The 21223-nt window shown below is 51.9% G+C and overlaps 10 protein-coding genes across 10 annotated transcripts; 6 read left to right on the top strand and 4 right to left on the bottom strand.

Moving 5' to 3' along the window:
- Positions 1–137: 137 nt before the first annotated feature.
- On the top strand, positions 138–2017 carry K489DRAFT_383420 (uncharacterized protein). The gene is made up of 2 exons (XM_033605598.1): positions 138–1515; positions 1585–2017. The coding sequence occupies exons 1-2, from the start codon at positions 388–390 to the stop codon at positions 1765–1767; spliced, it is 1311 nt and encodes a 436-aa protein (XP_033456896.1). The 5' UTR covers positions 138–387; the 3' UTR covers positions 1768–2017.
- Positions 2018–2367: 350 nt separating this feature from the next.
- Positions 2368–3966, top strand: K489DRAFT_373086 (tricorn protease domain 2-containing protein; the record flags this gene model as incomplete). The annotated part of the gene is made up of 1 exon (XM_033603393.1): positions 2368–3966. The coding sequence occupies one exon, from the start codon at positions 2368–2370 to the stop codon at positions 3964–3966; it is 1599 nt and encodes a 532-aa protein (XP_033456895.1).
- Positions 3967–4170: 204 nt separating this feature from the next.
- On the bottom strand, positions 4171–4655 carry K489DRAFT_412545 (uncharacterized protein; the record flags this gene model as incomplete). The annotated part of the gene is made up of 2 exons (XM_033607938.1): positions 4171–4184; positions 4259–4655. The coding sequence occupies 2 exons, from the start codon at positions 4653–4655 to the stop codon at positions 4171–4173; spliced, it is 411 nt and encodes a 136-aa protein (XP_033456894.1).
- A 630-nt stretch (positions 4656–5285) lies between these two features.
- On the bottom strand, positions 5286–7718 carry K489DRAFT_362426 (tRNA pseudouridine synthase D; the record flags this gene model as incomplete). Its single annotated transcript, XM_033602658.1, has 2 exons — positions 7467–7718; positions 5286–7391 (listed from the first exon to the last, which is right to left on the bottom strand). Exons 1-2 carry the CDS (start codon positions 7650–7652, stop codon positions 5286–5288), a joined length of 2292 nt encoding a protein of 763 aa, XP_033456893.1. The 5' UTR covers positions 7653–7718.
- Positions 7719–8060: 342 nt separating this feature from the next.
- On the top strand, positions 8061–9053 carry K489DRAFT_343941 (Bet v1-like protein). Its single transcript, XM_033602310.1, has 2 exons — positions 8061–8326; positions 8393–9053. The coding sequence occupies exons 1-2, from the start codon at positions 8096–8098 to the stop codon at positions 8627–8629; spliced, it is 468 nt and encodes a 155-aa protein (XP_033456892.1). The 5' UTR covers positions 8061–8095; the 3' UTR covers positions 8630–9053.
- K489DRAFT_60476 (uncharacterized protein) lies at positions 8726–10224 on the bottom strand. Its single transcript, XM_033608753.1, has 3 exons — positions 10043–10224; positions 9889–9960; positions 8726–9653 (listed from the first exon to the last, which is right to left on the bottom strand). Exons 1-3 carry the CDS (start codon positions 10053–10055, stop codon positions 8845–8847), a joined length of 894 nt encoding a protein of 297 aa, XP_033456891.1. The 5' UTR covers positions 10056–10224; the 3' UTR covers positions 8726–8844.
- Positions 10225–10630: 406 nt separating this feature from the next.
- Positions 10631–11857, top strand: K489DRAFT_433973 (uncharacterized protein). The gene is made up of 2 exons (XM_033608542.1): positions 10631–11229; positions 11277–11857. Exons 1-2 carry the CDS (start codon positions 11058–11060, stop codon positions 11405–11407), a joined length of 303 nt encoding a protein of 100 aa, XP_033456890.1. The 5' UTR covers positions 10631–11057; the 3' UTR covers positions 11408–11857.
- A 282-nt stretch (positions 11858–12139) lies between these two features.
- On the top strand, positions 12140–14690 carry K489DRAFT_412540 (uncharacterized protein; the record flags this gene model as incomplete). Its single annotated transcript, XM_033607937.1, has 2 exons — positions 12140–12463; positions 12558–14690. The coding sequence occupies 2 exons, from the start codon at positions 12140–12142 to the stop codon at positions 14688–14690; spliced, it is 2457 nt and encodes an 818-aa protein (XP_033456889.1).
- A 660-nt stretch (positions 14691–15350) lies between these two features.
- K489DRAFT_383414 (uncharacterized protein) lies at positions 15351–17554 on the top strand. Its single transcript, XM_033605597.1, has one exon. It carries the CDS (start codon positions 15602–15604, stop codon positions 17207–17209), a length of 1608 nt encoding a protein of 535 aa, XP_033456888.1. The 5' UTR covers positions 15351–15601; the 3' UTR covers positions 17210–17554.
- Positions 17555–17571: 17 nt separating this feature from the next.
- Positions 17572–19236, bottom strand: K489DRAFT_390502 (glutamate decarboxylase; the record flags this gene model as incomplete). Its single annotated transcript, XM_033606607.1, has 3 exons — positions 17572–18880; positions 18932–18967; positions 19034–19236. 3 exons carry the CDS (start codon positions 19234–19236, stop codon positions 17572–17574), a joined length of 1548 nt encoding a protein of 515 aa, XP_033456887.1.
- Positions 19237–21223: the final 1987 nt, after the last annotated feature.

The following is a 21223-nucleotide window of genomic DNA, read 5'->3' as shown; positions in this document are numbered from 1 at the left end:
CTACAACTTTACTGCGTAGAACGACTCGCCAACTCCGTGGCCTTTTTCCGTCGCTCACAATTATTGTTCGCAGTACCGAAAAGTTCTGTACTTTGTTCTCCATTCATTCTCACCTATCGTTGTGTTGCCCACAGGCACACCAGCCTCTGTCTTGCTCGCATGTACCAACCATTGTCCAGCCAAAATGGATGGCGGCGGCAGCGCTAATGGTCCTCGTGCTTGCCACTACCACCAACGTCAAGAGATCAAGGTAAGCCCTTTGATGTCCAGGCCTGCCAAATACATGTCATCTGCAATGTTCTATGCGTTGTCAGCATCGTTCCGCCGGCTGAGATATCTCAGCGTCTTCTACTTACGCCGCAGAATTTCTAGGGATTTCTTACCAACATGAACACTACGGACCACCACCTACAAAGTGACACAAGGCATCATCAATCGCTCTTTGTCCAACAGGACGAACACTACAACAACGAACAGACCACACGCCGCCGCCGGATATCACCAAGTCGCTCAGAACGGCCTTCACGTTTCGCCGGAGACGGGCTTGACTTCCGGCGCCCAGTTATGTCTCAATCTCATTCGCAGTACATCGACCTTACTCGCGAGGACAGTTCGAGGTCCGCGGATAGCAGAACAGATGGATTGCGTCAATTACGATCAAACCTGGCCTTGCCCACTGCACGGGCACAGAGGCTACCCCGATATGAGCGGAATATTATCTCGATAGGAAGTGACGCGGAAGAAGAGGAAGATGGAACGATTCGCCCCATGCTACATCCGTATCCTTTTCCACGTAGAGAAGAGTCTGATACTCAGGGACCTCCTCAACATTCTATGCTCCGGCAGCCATCTCAACGGGGAACAGCGTTGGAGGGACGCACCACCCAGGATCACTTACAGCACACTGGATCAACTCACAGATCATCATCGCGCAACGCAGGATACACAACGCCCCAACCTTCATATGGCGACAATACCGTCATAGACCTAACGGACGATAATGATAATGACGACGAAGTAGTGGTAACCGACACACGCTACGTGGGAAGAGGAGGAGATCAGCTTGGCCACCCGGATCCCGGCATGCGCGACATGCCTGATTATGCAATGGCAAGATTTATGCCGCGGCTCTATGAGCGATTTAGGGATTTGCAAACTGTAGAAGGTCGCAGTCGCCGCACGATGCCTCCTCTTCCACTCGCCGACTTCTTTCGGCGGCATGGGCCGCCTATTCCGCCAGCGCCGCAACCACCGCCAGCGGCCGATCGAGTAGTGGAAGGCTATCGCATGATGAGGAATATGTTCACTTACGATGCGCCTGCGTTTGACATGGGTCTTCCTGGAGGTAATCGAGTGCCTTCACCGAAATACGAGCCGCCTAAGGACGCTGCGCCAGGCTTCACGCGAACGCCTGGCGAAGATGAAGTGGTGGTATGCCCAAACTGTGGAGACGAGCTTGCTACAGGACCCGACGAAATGAAACAAGAGTTATGGGTCATAAAAGCTTGTGGTCATGTAAGTTGTGTTGAGTTTCATTCCAAGATACGATTGATTTGCTCGAGATACTGACCTCAGGTCTTCCAGGTTTACTGCGGATCCTGTGCGCGGAGCGGTTTGAAAGCTCAAAAGTCTTCCAAATCAGCGGGTAAAGGCAAAGGAAAGGCGACGGATGACTTTCCGGGACTACCACCCTTGAAACTTTGTGTTGTGAATGGTTGCGACTCGAAGATATCTAAGAGCACCATAATACGGATATATAGCAGCTAGTTGTGGGCGGCTACATGTCATCTCCCCTTTTTTCCAATTGCATGCTCTCGCATTCGAGGCTTTTGTCGAGCTTCACGTTCTTCCGGCGAAGAGGGCAGGTTTCTCGCTCCGAGCATGAGAAGCCCGGCGGCCACGCTCGATTGCCGTCTGCGATAAATCGATTTGTTGCAATCATGTATGGATCACAGCACGCTTTATTGAAATTATACAGCATTTGAGAAATGAGGAAAGGAAGTCAATTGTCTTTGAGTGCCTCAGGCGCATATGTAATTCCATCCCCCAGCGAACGTGTGGATGTACTGTACCTGGACTGCAAGTGCTCTTCACAAGATGTGGTTCATTTCACCATCCACAGTAACACGGCAGCCAAGGAATAAACTCGCAAGTGCCCAGGTGTATTATAATCCTCTTGAAAGCGGCTGGCCGGAGTCCAGATTTTTCACGAGTCGCAAGAGATAAATTGGGCATCTACGATCACGGAGATCTACGACTGTCACTGCCACGACATACGCCTGATTGGCTCGAGTATGCCCTCTTGCAAGACCCCAGGCATATCTCGAACGGAATCAATTTTTTTACTCTTCTTGAACTTCTGTCGCAATGCAGACTTGTGCAGCACTCAACCACAGAGGTGACAGCATCGCTTTCGTTCGCGAAACCTTCTTAGGGTTGCACGATGTCCGAACTGGTCGTGTACAATTGAAGAACATTAGACCGAGCCTCCATAAGATCAAACCCAAGGCGTTGAAATGGTCCGATGACAGTGGATCAATACTCATCCTCGGGGACAACGGCATCAAAGTTGAAAATGTCGCCAAACGCCCAGGGACCATCGCTGACCTCGACAATGGGTCAGGAGGGTTTGGCCATATTGTTGCCGCCGAATTTGTCGGCAAGGATGAGATTGTCGTGACATGGGAGTTTGGCAAGACTAGAATTTGCCATTTACGGACGGGAAAGCATGTGGAGCTCCCAGATGCCAAAATGATAGGGAGTGGACAAGTCAGAGCACTGCGACCAACGACGAAAGAGAACAGCACGGCGACACTGCTCGTGCTGCTGTCACGATCCGGTGCCGAAGACGCACTTGCTCGATACTTTACCGGAACATTCCTGCCGCGTGCTTCAATAAAACTCGCCACCACAGATGCACAGTCACTATCATGGTCGCCCGATGGTCGATGGCTTGCGGTCTTGGACGTCCCATCTTCATCTCCAAGCATCCACATCTACACGCCAGATGGACACCTATTCCGGTCATACTCGTCACCAAATGAAGAGAACGGAGAATTAGGCACGAAATCTGCATCCTGGTCTCCAGAAAGCCGATTGTTAGCACTTGCCAAACACGACAACACCATCGAGTTGTTAAATACGAAAACTTTTACCCCTGTTGCCATCCTCCAACATCCAATCAGCATTGACCAAAAGCTTTTGTCGAGCGATTCGCAAGTTCCCGTATGGCAGGAATCTGTGTCGGCAGCGAATGTCCGGACATACTCGCTGATGCCGCACCCAGTATCACCTCCTCTCTCAAAAGCAAGGTCGAGCACCGAGCCCGACGAGCTTGGTATCAGCGAGTTATGTTTCAATTGTGACGGCTCTTACATTGCAACTCGTGATAATCGGTCGCTCAGCACAACCTGGCTTTGGAACGTCACAAATTATTCACTCCACGCCGTCGTCGTCCTCCACAATAACGTTCGAAAATTGCTCTGGCACCCGACAAGGACTCACACTTTGATGATCGATTGTGGAGAAAGTATGGCACACATCTACGATTTATCTTCACAGGAGGGGCCGCAAGTGGTTCTCACCGAGTGCAAACCCAAGGCGACATTGACGTGGCTCTGGACACAACCCGAATCAAAAGCTATAATTCTCGCGACTGAAAAGCTAAAATTTGCACTCGTATACCCCGAAGGACAAGATGATCAAGCAACCCTTCCTCCTCCGATTGAGCCGAACAACTTGGAAGATTCCTTCTACGAGGACGGAGCAGAAGACTCCTTGCTCGAAATTCTCTCTGGCCGAAAACCCATCCACCCGAAGACTGAGCCCTCGTATACTGAGATGGTCGATGATCTGGTCGTCGAAGCTGCGACGTCGGAGGAGCTAGACGATACTTTCCGCGAGAAGAAGCAGAGAGCAAACGTCAAACCAGACTTCGACCCACTTGACGATAGCCAGATTTTCTAAAATTTGCCGAGCATGTGCTCAGGCACGGTCGATCCGTTGATTGTGGTCATCTGATACGACGGGTAACAATAACCTCGTTCCACCTGCCAGAAGTGTTTCACCCAGGGATGAGACTCGTAAGAATTGATGTGGAAGTTCTCTTCTATTTCCGTCGGCGGCAACTCGAAGAAGGCGTCGAGAAGGTCGAAGTCTTGATAACTCAGATTAGGATTGGCCTTCTTGTACGCCTCATAATAAGCGTTTTGCTCCCATCGCCGCTGTTGCTCCCATGCTTCCCGGAAAATCCTCGAACGTTCCTCGTAAGAGTAAATTCTGTAAGCTGCGTATTCATCCTGGCTATCCGCGCGCATCATCGCGAAAGGCACATGGTGCTGATCAGGGGCTTGTTCAGGGGCCGCGCTGGCTCCATCAATCGCTTGCACGGATGGAGGTCGAATCACGCGCCTTGGCTGTGGCATGGCTATCTCGGCTGAGCAGTAATGCCATTCGGGATCTGAATCGAGTTTCTTCAGCGAAGCGGTGACCCAAGACGGACGTTCGGCCGCGGGTGTCGCAGCATTTGGACGTTGGCTGGGTGTCGCAGCATTGGCACGAGAGCTTGGTGTCGCAGCATTGGGACGTGGGCTCAGAGGCCTGGCTTCGGCGCGCCAGTTAGCAGCAGACGTGCGGGACTTTCCAGAGTAAGTCATTTTGAGCGGATTGATAGCAAATCATGAGGAGCAGCGAGCGTGCGCTCGCAACGCTTTTCATCCATACATGGCGGAAAAGTCATTGCATCTTTTTTTTGAAATGCTCGACGAGCCACACGAGTTCATGTCGACTGTACCAGAAGTCATGTCGAACGTATCGTCGACGTGTGGTTCGGAGAGATGCTAGCACAGAACCAAGCCGAACAATTGCTGATTTCACAGGCTTCATCCTCGTGGCCGAAATAAGATCTGTGGTAGCAGTGCGCGCAAAGAGCATGAAGTGTGAGGTGGCTCCGGGCCGGTGCACCTGTTCATGACAATTTTCTCAGGGGTCGCGGATATCTTTGACCTATGGCAAGACTAGCCGCGCACAAATTGAACGTTTTCCCAGCGCACTCTCTTCACATCTCCATACACAGCGGTATTACGACACATTTAGCCGGGTCCTATGACGATCTTCGGTGTTAGTCTATGCAAGGATCGGATGACTCAGAGGGTGCAGCAGCCAGTATTGGTGATCGAAAGCAATGAGGTACTCTTTGTCCTAGATATAGCTGTTCATCGATCGTTATGTGGTTCAGTGATATGACTCTTTATGGTACAGATATGTGTGAATACTCCGTCCGTGATCTATCGCTTCGACAGCGAGTACTCGGGGCGATAGCCGGCAGCACCACCCTTGGTCAACTCGCGCAATGCCATGGTCGCATACTGACTGCTCCCGAGCTTGAGTTTCAGAAGGATCGCGAGCTGGTCCTTGCCGCCAGTCTGTGCTTGTTCTTCAGCCGACTGTGGAACGCTGGTGGAGGCCGGCCCGCGCTTTTCCAGCTTCTCAAGATCAGTCTGAACGAGCTGCGCGTCAGGGCTCTGGTAAGCTTTGACGTCAACCTCTACTCCCTGGCCCAGAGGTCTGGCCATCATCTTCCTGTAGCCACCCGAGAGGGAAATCTCCTTCCAAGCGCGACGCATGTTGTGTGGGTCGAGACCGCCACCGATTTCTGATGCCATGAATTCCTCGTAAAACTTCCCGACATCGTTGCTGGGGTACAGTACATCGTAGCCGGGCAGAGGCAGAACGACGTCGAATATGGTGTATCGTCCGCTCTCGGCTTCGTCCTTGCTTAGAGGTCGCGCACGAATGAAAGGATCGTCCGTGTACTCCGCATCATCCGGAGCGCCCGCCGCGTCCTCTGTACCGACCGCAGCAGATGCTGTGGGATGCACGATCGGCTCACCGTTCTCGTCTACTTCATTTTTGCGCGTGTTTGAGCCGTTGGCGATGCCTTCCTCACGCTCTTTGTCTCCGACGATCACGAGATCGCCCTCAACGACTTTTGCACCAAATTGTTGCCAGCGTTTTCCTGCGACAGTATTCCACACAAAGCTCTGATAAGCATGAATGTACATCAGGCGCAGGTTTCGCTGAATTTGTAGAATCGCGCCTTGGTAATCGGTCTCGTTGGGTTTCGCGCCAGTCTTGTGATCCTTCTTGCTCAAAAAGGTAATCATGCCCTTCTCGGCGGAGAACCGAGGACCAGGCACATACGCGAGCGATTCGGATACCTTTGCACCAGATCGGAAGGCATGTATGGCTTTGGCACGGCTGATGTCATCTCGCGGAACCAGTGACTTAACGCTGTGACCATTCGCTGCCTGACCATCTTGCTGGTCCACGTCTAGAGCAGCCAAAGCAGGATCATACGAAAGAATTCCATCCACAGCACCCTTGAGATCTCCTTTCAGGATCTTCATTCCAATCGAATGCGTGCCGATGCTGTGCGTGCCGAATCGTTGCAAGCCGTAATAGTTCAAGAATCCGGCTGTGCTCAGACTTTTCGCTGCAATTGACACAATCTCAGAAGCGTGCTTTAGGCGCTCCTCGATACACCAAGTGGGCTGCTCATTAGCGAATCGAGCGTCTCGTAACGTCAACACGAACTCGTTGCCTCCCAACATTCCTAAAGCAAGAGCCTCGGATTTGTGTTCCCAAGGACCGGCCAACCTGAAGCCTCGTGCAATACGATTCAAGCTTTCCAATCGCTCGCGTTTAATTCGATGAACCGCCACTCGTTGCACTGTGACTCCCCTGCGGTCTTTCGTTCCAGCGAATGAGAAATGCTTGATGTGCAACTTGAGTTGTGATGCGATGAAATATAGTACTTCCATGGTATCCTTGTTCTCCTTGTATAGACTGAAATGCAAATATTCTCCTCCTAATTCCGACCAGATGATCTTACCCTTTTGTTGCTCATCCTTGTTTGGATCGACGGGCGCCTTTGGCGGAGTAGATCTGATGGAGATAACAGTGGCAGGCGAAGCTGGGTTGTTCGGATCCTGCACAGTCATTGACTCCAATCTGTTGGCACCGAAAATGCGACGAATGGCTGTATGGGCCTCTGTCCGTTGCGATTTTTCGGAGAAGGGCTTGGATAGAACGGTTGGTTGATCGCGAGGCTTACGATGAGGAAATACGACTGTGCAGGCATATAGGTCGAATAGAGACGAAGCTACTTCTCCGCCAAACAGTTTTATTAGAGCATTTCTATCCTCTTCCTTGATGCCAGCAATGGCTACAAGTTTGGCGGCCGGCGTATCCACCTCTGATGTTCCTGGCACGGCGACATCGCCCTTTCCTGCCGCTCCCTGGACATCAGGAACTGGTTTGTCATTTGTCCCTTCGGCGGCAGGCTGGATAGCATTTGCATCGTCGGCTGTGTCGCCATCGTCGAGTCTCAGCTTTTTCTGCCGATCCTCTTCATCCTTTCTTTCACCTCTTTTGCGCTTGCGGTCTGGAAGTGGCTCGTCTTTCACCAAGTGTAGTACGCGACCACCAGGTAGAATTTCGTTGACCAGAAAGTCCGTGTATCTCTGCTTCACTACACAACCGAATGCATGAGTATTTGCGCCGACAAAGACATCAATGCCGACAGCATGCTCATGAGCTTGCTGACCAGCGAGTGCATCATTCTGGCCGGCGTCGAACTGTGTGGCAGCCATGACGAAGCAATATAAGCTTGATATGCTCTGGCAATTTTCAATGCCAAAGCTCGCGTTGCTTCATCGTGAAGACATTTACAGGCACAGTTTCAAATTTGGATTAGCTCCAGGCTTTGCCGACGACTGCATCGGGCTTTCGCTCAGCGCCGGGCGTTCATCTCCCCTAAAGTCACGTGCTTGCAATTTAGTCGGTGACGTCAATTACTACTCGAGGGGTCCATATGGAAAATTGGTGGGGCAGTCGCTGTTGACGTGCATGCCAATGATGTCGACAGTAGCCCTGGAGGCGCTGGCAGGTCCATAGTACTAGGTAGGTACGTTGTGGTCGTAATGTTTACGAAGATTAGATTATACTGTGTAAACACCGCACACGATCACAATCAAATCAACCGAATCAACCACATCATCATCTTCACGCTCGAAGAGTCAATTGAATCGATAAAATGTCTGGCCAACAGAGCATCATTCCCACCAGCACCGCGGTGACTGAATCAGCCGTGATCAAGGCAAAGCTCGCGCATGTTTGGCACTTCATTAAACTCCAGGACTTCTCCAAGTTTTACTCTGCTATCACATCCTCGGAGTTCGTGAAGGGTGCAAGTGAAGAGACCGATATCGTCAAGTGGACTTTCAAGGACAACACCGTGCTGGAGGTCAAGCAGGAAGAACACAGCGTGGGTGAACGTGATGTTAATTGTTGCCAATGACGAATATTTTATTAACCTTCCCTCACTAATTAGACCATCAACCACTACATCACCTACTCAGTCATCTCCTCAACCCCAGCTCTCACATACACCAGCGTCCTATCGACCATTCGTCTTTTCCCAGTCACCAGCGGCGAACACGCAGGATCGACTTTTGTTGAGTGGACTGGAAACTTCTCCAACGATGCCGACGCTAGTGTCATTCAAGATGCGCGCTTCAAGCGCCAGGAGGCTCTGGCCGACCTAGCCAAGGCTGCCACCAGCGCTTAAATCAATATTCGACCAATGCTATCTGGATTTGCGCAACGGAAAGCACGCCTTAAGATAGGGCGACGTGCAAGATCTCAGCGAACCATTTCCAAGATGCTCTTCGATTGAAGAAGGTATACTGCGAGTGTGATCGACTTGTAACAGGTAGCCAATGTCATGATTTGAATGGAGTTTTGCGGCCTCCTTTGTCCCGCAAGATCGAGAACAGTCGCTGATCAATCCTTGCGCACCTGAGATCGGGTGTAGTATCCTGTGATGGCATTGCCTGAATCGTCCACCAAGTACAAATCACGAAAGTCATGATTGCTGCGACTTCGAGGGTTTCCCGCCTTCGACTTCTCGCTTGTCTTGCAGGTGCTTGTATGTTCAACGGCAGGATCACAAAGATTGACAAGGAATTCTGCTCCCGCCTCGATGAAGGTATCACTCTTTCCATGACACCGCTTCGACAAAACTTTGTCTTCAGGCTCTGTGCTACCTTCGTAAGCACTGTCCTGAAAGTAGTTGGGCAAAGCATCGTATTCTCCCTCGAGGTCGATATCGGGACCCGATCTGGTGCAGGTATTTACTTGCTTCCCAGAATGATTTACCGTCAATCCTGTCTGCCTCCGACGCGCGTATAGCAACAACGCTGTCGTATCTCGCGGACCATTGATGATCTCGTCCCAAACCGAATTAGAACCTCGATGAGCAATGGAATGAAACGCAATGCATAGGATCTCGATAACGAAACCATAAGACTTTTCCGGACATCGTCGAGAAGTCTTCTCGAGAGCGTCTCCAGAACGGATGTTGTCCTCGACTATTCGCCATGCTGTCTGCGCCCACAGGTCTTGCACAGGCCATGCTGATGTCTTGGGAACGACCTCGTAGTTCCCATCCACGAGCGAACAGTAGCGATCATGTCCATTGCTTGCAACAAGACACAACTGCAAAATTTCTTTCTCGAGCCCGTCTGGGTCGTAGAAATAGCCATTCTCGCCGTCGTTGATGAAGTGTACTACCTTGTTGAACCGTTTCCGCCCTGCAACACACAGGTTATACTACAACCTGAGATGACAAAAGCCCTTTGGTGAAGTTAACCAGTCTTCGAACCGCGCTTTCGACCAATTCATGACCGACGCGAGATAGTCCCGACCATTGCTGTCGTAGGAGCGCGCGCTCGAGCGATAGGAGCGACGTAGGAATGCTTCATCGTTACTTGTGCGTTGTGCCATATTGCTTTGATTGAGCTTAACGTTGCATCAAACGGGCCTTACCTAGGACGCGATTGCGAAGGATATGGCGATTTATCACGGTCGAAGCTGCAAGAGCAATATCTGGATTGTCATCTTGCAGGTGGAATCTTTTGTATGAGACATCATCAAGATAACGCGACTCGATGACAAAGGAATTGATATTGTTAAGGCTCACCAAGCACATGCATTATCCGGTCTCATTCACTCCACATTCGTCTGCCAAAAACCGAGGACATGATGCATAAAGTGAATTCGATTCCTCTGCCCCGGCCAAGAGTTCTACACGTAAGACATCGCGTTGGAATGGGGAGTTCTGGTGAGCGATTAGAGTCGCGAGAATGGGCATCGAGATACCTGTGTGCGCCTTGCACGCCTGTGGTACAAAATTCATGCATTGACTCGAGAATCATTCCAAGAGACAACTTCCTAACTCGGAAAATCCCCCGATAGCTCGAGAGAGAAAAAGGTTGCCAAATAGTACCAGTCAAACGCGCCGGCTCAACCTGCCATGGGTCCCCCAACACAGGACTCGACTTTCAACAGCGAGCCTCTTCTCCGAATTTCCAACGTCTTCACTTTATAGAATTGTGTGAATTCGGAATGGTGCTCTTTTATGGTAGCATATGATGCATGAAAGACAGGCAGTCTACGACTACACGAAGGCCTTATTTTACAGCAGCACAGACCACGACCAGACCGAATCAGACAGGAACGACGAGGTCACAGCAGAATGCAGTGGGCCGCCGAAATTGCCACACCTGCACAATACTGTTCACGACTCTGTGTGAAAGTGTTTGCAATTGCAACATCGAGAGATGGAGCTCGTGAAAAGCAGAAGCGGCCCTCAGCGCGTGCGGCTATAATGATGTGTACCTAGGTGCTTACCGGATTCGTGGAGTCACATGTCGCGTCTCGGTCGTGGCATTCAGATCGTACTTAAATCCAGTACTGTGTGAGTGGTACGAATGTAGCTGCTGACGCCCAAAGCTTGCTAGATGTTGAAATTATAGACTTTTGTGATCCACATGAGCAGGTGTGACAGGCCGCAAAATCGACCACGAAGCTGCTTGCTGTTCCATGGCATGTGGTACCACCTTCGACATGGCGCCGTTGTTCTTGATTTATAAGACCGTGGAAAGACGATGTAGTTGTTATTCATTCATCACACGCCTTTCCAGCGAGCCTGATTGATGGTCCTTCAACCTCGAGGTCAGAAGATACACAGCATCCAAGGAGCAGTCCCCACGATGTCAGAGGCAAGCGGCTCAACCCAGCAGACACAGTGCAATGGTCTCTGGCAGCCGAAAATCGTTCTATCCTCGGGCGATTCGAAGCAATCTTTGACTACTCAAGGCTCATATGGTACGAAGCCATGCATCTCACCATATGGATGCTAATTGCGACGACAGGACAAGGTGCATTGTGGAGCGGCGGAAAGCAACAACAGTCTGCTTCAAAGACTACTTCCGACAAACATTCGCAGTATGCTGAGTCGCACGCCGATGCAGCCCATGCAAAAAGGAATGATCCCCTGCACTAGGGAAGGCGATTTTTAGCGTCGCCCAGGCACGACACCAACCAAGTTACCTTACCATAAGTAAAGGCAACCTGATCTGGACTTCGCATGGCTGGAAAACAATCCGGAAGCAATTTTGGCACGCAAACTTGGATCAGTAGATATTAAATTCAAAGGACGTTGTTGTGTTCAAGGAAACCTGCATGCCGAAGGCTTTGAAAATAACACGGCAGGCAAATGTGGCGAAGGGATTGCGAGACGAAAGCATTGGTCGATAGTCTGGCGCCTGCACCTCATATTCTGAGGCTTCAGCGGATGGATTAAATGAACTCTTGGACGGATAGGTCGTCATTGAGCGTTGCGAAAAAACTTTGTCAACATTTTGGCATGAGCGGCGTAGTCGTTCCTGCCTCCTTTCCGTAGTGCTATGAGTATTGGCGTTTTCCCCTGTGCTCGCGAATATCAGGTGTTGACAAATTCGGCCGCACAGCAATTTCGCGCGTTCAGCAGCGCATCATGATTACCTAGGTCGTGTCATCGCAGGTGTAACATAACGGATAAGACCACCGCCATTCTCCGAGGAGACATTGATGCACTCCGGCATTTCTGGATCGTGTTATCTTCGTGGGGCTGTCTAAGTCGTCAAAATCCACGATGGGGAATTATACCAATGTGGCCCGTGCACCCAAGTTACTTGACTGGTTCAATCGGCCATTTTCGATCGCCTGTCGAAACGACCGCCGTGGAAATGTCACCATGACGGCTGAGAGCGCCGTGCTTCGCACCCTCTCCAAGCATCGTCTGCCAAATCCGATTCGATTCTCGAGCTTATGTGGACCTCGAGATCTGCTCGCAGTCGTGCACTCCACATGGGACATCTCTGTTTATCGAATCATATCTGGCCAGGTCGCATTTGTAATCAAACGTCGAGATGATTGCGAGGTACGATCGATTGGATGGCGCTCCGATGGATCGATGCTAGCTGTTGCTTGGAATGATGGAAGTTATGCCGTTCATGACGGAGAGCGCGGAGGTGTAATCAGCACCGGGCGGAGCGAAGCGAACCAAAATCAACAGGATGTAAGTGATGAACTAGAGACCTAGAGACGACACTCATCAAATTGCCCCGGGGTCTTTTGTCCAAGCTAGGCTCAAGGCTAAAGCTCAAGCGTAGGATGATTGGAGGCTGGACCTCCGACCTACATTCGAAGATGACGATGAGACAAGTGAATCCATTTGCCAATTCAGTTGGGACTCGCACACCGTCCCTGGACGGTCCATCGGTCAAGTAAAGGACAGCCACCTGTCACTGGATGACTGGGGTAGCGAATCTCTCCACGAAAACAAAGAGCTTCAGAGCAAAGGCTTCGACCACGTTGCAGGAGCCCTCCCGGGTGCTATCACTAGCCTGGATGTCACCACGATTCTTCCACGACTCAGTGCGATACCTGCTCACGGAATGTCTTTGATTAAAGCTGGTCCTGCTGGCAACAAATTCGCAACATTGGTGGCTGCTGACGAAGTGTTCGAAACGCGCAAGGAGTCCGGTACTGGCACCGTCGAAGCTCTGGTCGTCTGCCAGGCAGATGGCGTCGCACAAGTGCTCTTAGACGAGACTGTGAAGATCGGTTCATCCCAGGTCGGCCGAAACTCGTTTCTGCATGCGTCGCATCCCCAGAGCTCCTACCATACCATCCTGTCGAATGAAGACCAATCCCTACTTCGGATTGACTTTGTTCGACTGCCTCTTAGCACACTGGGCAGCCCGCTACTACACGTCATTGCTAGCAACACGAAGCGAATGCAAAGTCTGCTCGATTATGTACTCCATACTGTACGATGCATCGAGCATGACTTCACGACCGGGCAACAATTCCCAACACGGTTGATGAAGTCTTTGAGCGGAATGCTCAGCGACAGCGATGAAGGTGACGCAATTCTTGGTCTCTACCACCTTGCCTTGACAGGAGAATTCAGTGCTCCCATACTTGAGTGGCTTACTGATATAGTGCAAGACAATAACCACAAGCGATGGGACACGGCAGTGGGCTCTATGTACACTAATATCCAACACCACCTCTTCATCAATCTTTCACCGGCTCTGGAGCGTTTCAGTATTGCTGCTTGTGAGCTTCGTGGCCAGGCGATCTTCCACGAAGGATCCTCCAAGTTCGATTGTGCACCAGAGTTATTCACAAACATCTTGTGTGCTGTCGACAGCTTGCGGGTGCTTGCCGAGCAATGTTCGTCCATTGTGATAACCGAGCACAAGCAATTTCGAGCTTTCAGCAAATGGCTCAAGATGCAAATCGAAATCGGAACAGCAGAACCATTCTCAAACGGTGCTGTCGAGATCGAAGAACGCGAAGTGCCATCGCTAGACTACTCTTTAATTTCCAGATATATCAAGGAGACAATGACAAAAAGTCGCCTGGTGCCATACATTGACACCAAACAAGAATTTCAACAGCAACTGAGCAAGCACGACTTTTCGGCGCATGCTTTCGTTAAGCAGCTGAAATTTGGAGAAGCTACAGATGCAGTATTGGACGATGAGAAAGCATGGGCGAAGCGGGCTATGAACGGCGCACCCCAATCGGCAGTGGCGTCTGCTTCATTAAATATTCCAGCTACCGCGGCCGTGTTGCAAGGTCATATTCGCATGGCATTGGAGAAAATCACCGCTTGGCAGAGCCGGATGCTCGAACCATCGTTCAAAGCCACTTTGTCTCTGGAGGAGGGATTGACGGCCGCTGATATGGCTCTGCAATCACCGGGTCAGAAACTCATCCCAAAATTCCCAGCAATCGCACACATAGTCGCTGTTCCTCCAAAGTCTTTGAAGGCAGCGACGCATCTGACTACCTTTGAAGTAAGGTTACCAATTCCCTCAACGACGAAGACGCGTTTGTCATTCGCAGAAAGCTCTCGCCTCACGCCTGATCGACCACAACCTGAACCAGAGACAATCACAGTGACGAGGTCCTTCTCGAAAGCCGGTCAAGTCATCGACGCGAAACTGTTCCCGGCGATTCACCAATGCATCCTTAGCCTTGTTCGCTATGAGGACGAGCATTGTACTGCACTGATGCTGCACACTGCAGATCATTCGGCATCTGCCGTTGTTGTCCATTCTTTCCCAGCAGAAGGTGGATTTGCGCCCCAGAAAATGACTGTAGGAGGACGTCCGGGTAAATACGTCTGTGTGGTCGTCGGCAACCGTGGACGAGATTGGGTCGTACTAGATCTAGGCCGTCTGTCGACTAGTTTGGCGAATGAACAGCGAAGCACTACTGACGAGCTGTAACTTTGGCAACTCCAGAAGGAACTTGCAGCCGAAACGGCGGCAGATGTGCAACTATATTCATATATTCAATGCGCACACAATGGATTTTGTGTTTCAAGTCTGCCTGACAATGTTCGAACTTCCACGGTTGTCACGCAGGTTCGCAGTCGCCGTCATCAATACGATTATGTGTCGCTCGGGGAGTCAGATACGATGCACAAGATATGCGTATATCCGACGTCCCAAAGCGATCGCCACATTGACACAGCGTGGCGGCTATCTTGAGGCGTCCGATGCATGATGTAAAAGCGGCCGGGCTCTGGCGATCGAGGAGTTTGGATGGCGCGTCTATTTGACGCGCCACGCGAGGAGTCCTTGGTTGCTTGGCTATCATCGATGAGACAGATCGAATGCTTCATAACCCGACAATTGTGCCATTGATTTTATCTGCTCGATCCAAGCAGATCAGGTGGGTCGCCCGCATCTAATTTTACGACCGAAACCACTAGGGCTTACTATTATTACGCTCCCTTGGTCTGTACCAAGGTCGTCCCAAGGGTCTTCGACTGTGCCGCGTGGGAAATGACGCGGATTCGTGACTGATGGCTGTTCTTTACGTTGGCGCTGACACCCCATCTCCAGTAGCTCTCACCCGCTCCTGGGGAGTATTAAAAAGACCACGCTGTAGCCTTGGGCCTTTCTGAGTCTTCAATCAAGCTCAGGACTGATCTGAGCTGTCCTTTACCCGTTAGGTGCGCGCCACAATCGCTGTCTGCCTGGCTGGAGTACGCGTCCATGCACAGCCCCTCAACCTTCTTGGCTACGCGTTGACATTACGATATTGCAGGTGCCCACATAATAAGTGTCTGCTATACCCCTGCTGGCGTGCAACATAACGATCTGCACGCAACAATTCTCAAACACCCGCAGCGATGAAGAGCATGAAAGGATTCAAGAGTCTGATCCGTCGCACCACCGAGACCAATGAACCCGAAGACGATCATGCCGACTCTCCAGAAGGCAATGCGGTTCGAGCGATTCGCCTCTTCTGCGAGTCCGGATCCAACAATGCAGGCGGAGAAGAAGTACTACACCTTCCAGTGATCGTCGAGAGTGTGGAGTCTTCACCGGTCGCAGCTGCAGATGCTGCGCGGCAGATTCGCTCCTTCCTCTCGAAGGACTACAACAAGAAACCGCACGTCCAGTACAACGCCATCATGCTGGTGCGCATTCTGTCCGACCACCCTGGACCCATCTTCACCCGCAACTTTGATGAGACCTTCGTCACGACCGTCAAGAAGCTCCTGCGCAATGGCAACGACCCCAGTACCCAACAGATCCTCCGCGAGACCTTGGACTCGCTAGAGGTGAGCAAGAGAGAGGATGAAGGCTGCAAGGCTCTGCTGCAGATGTGGGCTAAGGAAAAGAGCACGCGATACCCACCCATGCCACTTCCGCCGATGCTACAGCAATCGCGATACGTGAATGCGCAGGCTGGAGGACAATCCCATCAACGTCGGCCGACACTACCGCCGCCCGCCGAATTGGCCAGTCGCATCGAAGAGGCGCGCAACACAGCGAAGATCTTGATGCAGTTGGTTCAATCAACTCCGGCTGACGAGCTGCTTTCGAATGATCTCGTCCGCGAGTTCGCCGATCGCTGCCAGACGGCTTCACGCAGCATGCAGGGCTACATCGATTCCGTCAACCCGGAGCCCGACCACGACACGATGCAGACCCTTATCGAGACGAACGAGCAGCTGACACTGTCCAACACTCGTTTCCAGCGCGCCTTGCTCGCCGCGCGCCGCACCCGAGGCTCATCGCCCAATCCGCCGGCCAATGCTACGCAGCAAGAAACTTCGCGACCGACAGCCGCAACTTCCACAGAAACCTCCGCCAACGTCTATTCGGCATTCGCACCCGCAACAAACGAGCCTGAAAACTCTCGAGATTTCGCCTACACAGCGCCAGCGGGTCCCCCACCCGGCCAGCGACCTGCCCGCGACTATTCCGTCTCGCCCGCCGAAGAGACTCTCACAAACCCCTTCTCCGACCCGACAGATGCCCAGAATTCCGGCACGACCCCCTTCATCGAACCCGCAAACTACGGCTGGGAACCGCAAGGTTCCGACGACACGACCAAACGCCCCTCCACGCCTCCCCAGTCCAATAATACCTACGTCGCCTACCACCCCTCGCCCATCGCCTCGAACCCAGGACCAGCATACAAACCCAACAGCACCGCTGCCAATGCGACCACCGGTAGCAGCAGCAGCACAAGCGCGTTCACTTCAGCATTCGCCGCCGCTCCAGCATCCGACGGGCGAGTCTCGCCCGTGAGCCCCGAATTCCAGCGTCCCGCGGAGAGAATCGCAACGGCGACGACATCCGCGTTCGCCGACCCGAAGCGTCAGAGCTATACCACGAAACCCGCCCCTGCACCCGTCGAGATCGACGAGCACTCCCAAGTCGGGAGGAAAGACCGGGAACCCGCCAGCACCGGGCCTGCGAGGGACGTGCTGATTCATTCCGCGTAGACGATCGATACCCCCGCAATGATTGATAGAGAGTTAATGGAACCGCGCGATGCATGGTTCTGGGATTAGCATAGCGAGAAGACAATCGAGAAAAGAAGGGAAAAGATAGGTGGACGAATTTGGTGATCCTTTTTTCCTGTCGGTGTGGATCTAAAATAGCATTCTTTTTTTCTTTATCGTCATTATTTATGATTCTACTATCTTCGTCTTAGTGTGGTATGGGTCCGTTGCGAGTTGTGGGCCATCCACGCGGATGCCATGTATGAGACGTCTGGCGTCATCAAGACACATTTGTTCTCCTCCATGTCGATCTCGTACCCGAACGTAGAAATTTTCAGAAGCCCGATCGCTCGCTCTATCGTCTAGCATACGGCGTGTGTCTTGCCGTGCTTGCCCTTGAGACTGTGCTCCTCATCAGCGTAGTGATCATTGACCTTCTCATGCTTGCCGCTAAGCTTGCCGACGTTCTTCCGTCGCTCATCATGGAGCTTGAGGCGCGCGGCGTCCATCTTGGTGAGCTCGTCGAGCGCGAGCTTGAGGTCGGTGACGAGAGCATCGCAGCGGGATCGCGAGAAATCCTCACGCACGACCACGCGCATCATCTTCAGCTTGCCGGCGTTGGGGGCCATGGTGTAGGCGGGCACGACCCAGCCGCGTTCGCGGAGCTGATGGGCGATGGCAAATTCGTCGAAGGGGTGGTCGTGCTCTGGGTTGAGGCGGAAGGCGACGAGGGGGAGACCTCGGCCGCCGGTCTCGGACATGAGGATGAAGCCCATGGATTCGACAGCCTTGCTTAGGTAGTCGGCGGTGCGGGTTAGGTTGCACATGATGGCGCGATAACCGCGCTTGCCCAGGCGAATGAGCTGGTAGTATTGAGCGATGACCTGCGAGGCGCCTCGGGAGAAGTTGAGTGTGAAGGAGGCTTGGTCGGCGCCGAGGTAGTTGATGTTGAAGATGAGCTCCTTGGGCAGGAACTCGGGGTCCCTCCAGACGACCCAGCCTACACCAGGGTATACGAGACCGTACTTGTGACCGGAGACGTTGATCGAGACAACCTTCTCAAGACGGAAGTCCCACTCGAGGTTGGGGTTCACGAATGGTGCAACGAATCCTCCCGACGCAGCATCCACGTGGATCGGGCAGTCAATGCCACGCTCGATGAGAAGGTCGTTGATGGCCTTGGTGTCTTCGTACTCTCCCGTGTAGGTGGTTCCGAGGATAGAGCAGATGCCGATGGTGTTCTCGTCGATCAGGTTCACAGTCTCTTCAGGGTCGATCACAAAGCGATCTTCTGTGCAGTAAACAAACTTCTCCTCGACATCGAAGTAGCGGGCGGCCTTTTCCCAACAGACTTGCACAGCCGCATTCATGATAATGTTGGGTCTGCTGTAGTCTTTGCCCTCGGCCTTTCTCTTGTTTTGCCAACGCTTCTTCATGGCCAAGGTAGCCAACATGATGGCTTCGGATGAGCCAATGGTGGACGTGCCCATGGCGTTCGTGGAGGCATCGTGAGTGGGAATGTTGAAGAGACGAGCGATCATGGAGACACATCGGTTTTGAATATCAGCGGACACCGGATACTCTTCGTAATCGATGAAGTTCTTGGAGAAAGCCTCCACCATGAGCTTCTCTGCTTCCTCCTCCATATATGTGGTGACGAAAGAGGCCAAGCTGGTCGGGTCAGATTGTGAGACTTTCGAGCTAGATCAGCAGAGAACCTACTTGAGAGTGGGCGTGCCATCTAGGGAGAGATCGTCTCTGTCGTCATGTTGTCAGTGACTGCGAGCCCAACACATTGGCTTTCACCAGATGATGGTCACCCACTTGATCATTCGGTAGGCGACCTCACGAGGCATCTCATTTTCGGGCATCTCATGCTTGGGCAGGTCGGCGGCGGCAAATCTGGAGCCATAAACACTAGTTGTGAAGTCATCATTGCCAGGGCCGGACAGATCAAGCTCCTTGAGAGCTTCGATGACAGGCTTCTTGAGCTCGTCGTCCGTGGGGACCTTTCCCAAGTGAACCATGTTGGCGAGTGATAAGGGAGATTGGCCGCTGGCAGAGGTATGCCTTCTAGTTGTTATGTATACTGGTGGAGGTCAAAGGAGTAAAGGCGAGTTTCAAGAGAAGTAATAGAATGAGAAGAAGCGTAGGGCGTGAATGAGGACGCGTAAGATGAACGCGAGGGACTCGTGAAGAGTAGGACGAGTGAATATATATGCAGTCAAGTTTCTATCAACGGGGCATTGAACTGTGAGGGCAATCGAGATCCCCGAGCATGACAGGTGAGAGGCAGGCAAGGAAGAAGGAGCTTCGACAGAGCTACCGTACCTACCTGAAGCGAAGTATCAACCATGATTGGTAGATAGGCAGGTTGCTAGAGGTAGTACGGATGTACCATAGCCTTGATCGACTCGAACGAACGCGTTTCCATGCATGAAGGTGCCATTATTCCGCCCCGAAACATCAGTGGTTTGCGAGAAGCTGGAGCTTTCCGTTGACCGTTGTGCTGCCCGATGGGAATTCGGCACGGGAAAAGGTAACAGTCCAGTAGTGCTGCAGCTATATAGCTCAGGCGTCGAGTTCATTTTAGCAGCTGGTGGCAGCTCTGCGGCACCGACACCCACGTCATTGACTAACCATTCTGCATAATGCATACTTACTACGTATGGATGCATACAGAGGCGTGAAGATATGTGAAGTGTAATCATTCCTGGGCGGCCGGGCGTGCGAATGCAGCAGATGCGGGTACGTCGGTGAATCCATTGGTCACAAGAATGTGCCGTCCCACATAGGCATTTCGCGGCTCATGGATGAAGGACAACAATGTGCCACATGCAGCAAAAGCAATTTCAACCCACGAGTGGTGATGGTTGGTGGTGGTGTCGATGGTGGACGAATGGATGGGTGAAGGAATATCATCCCAACCAGCGAAACACGGCAGAGCTGATGAGAACGTGTGTGTTGTGTGGAGACGATATCCGGGCGGGTCTAGAGTTCATCATCAACATTCATTTGGCGGACCTCCGGGGAGAAGTGTAGAATGTATAGGAGGTGGATTGGGCTCCTCATGGGCTTCGATCAGGGCAAGGAACCGCAAAGCTTGGCCACAGACAAGCCTTCCTCTTTCCTTGTTTTCTTCTGTCGCTAGCTCCACCTTGCTGGAGATTCATTGTGATATGTATTTATCTATCTAGATAGGTAGTGGTAAAAGGTCTATCTAGGTAGGTAGTGGTAAAGTGTCTATCTAGGTGAGATGGACTCGACAGAAAATCGTGAGCTCAATCCAACTTCGTGAAAGAGAAGCGATGACGTGGGCGGGGTTGGAAACGTGATATTCATTGGTGAATGAGAGGCGGGCGGCAAGTTCTTGACTGTACTCTTCATCTCCCACGCACAGCACGCACGCTATTATCTGTGCACGGCGGCTGACGATACTCTCAATCTCTGCAGCCGACTATAGGTGAGACAGATGTGAAGAGCACGTGGGCATCTAAGTCGTTGGTACTCTCTGCGCGAACCGCAACTTGCATCTAACGCCGGGAATACATCACTTGCTTGTGCGAACAGGCCGTGGGCGTTTCCTCATCATCAGCCTCGTCCTGTATCTAAGATTCCTGCACATAAGAATCCTTGTCGCGATGAACAAGTGAACGAGAAATGGAATTAGATTCGAAATAATCTAAGGGGGATATCAAAAAAAATCGTGAAATGACCGTCACGGCCGTCATGATCATTCATCGTCGAGGAACAAATTTTCCTCAAATAGTAGGTTCAAAAGCCACATCAAATGATCCTTCTCTTCTCATAGCTCTCCGAATCGAATGCTGTTGGGGAGAAAGTGTAGATATGTGCAAGGGAAACACATGACGGGAAGTTGAAAAGAAAAGGTAGTCGGCAAATCGTCCTCAAGGTACGGGTTCCGTAATCGGAGGCCCGAGTTCGGTCTATACCGAGAGTTGTCGCTGGACGGTATGAGTCGTGACATCGTTCAGTGTCGGGACAGGGTGAATG

This window comes from Dissoconium aciculare (assembly GCF_010015565.1).
Source record: "Dissoconium aciculare CBS 342.82 unplaced genomic scaffold K489scaffold_12, whole genome shotgun sequence".
In the NCBI taxonomy this organism is placed as follows: Eukaryota; Fungi; Ascomycota; class Dothideomycetes; order Mycosphaerellales; family Dissoconiaceae; genus Dissoconium; species Dissoconium aciculare.
The sequence above is the reverse complement of the archived record's forward strand: the minus strand, read 5'-3'. Positions and strand labels throughout refer to the sequence as shown.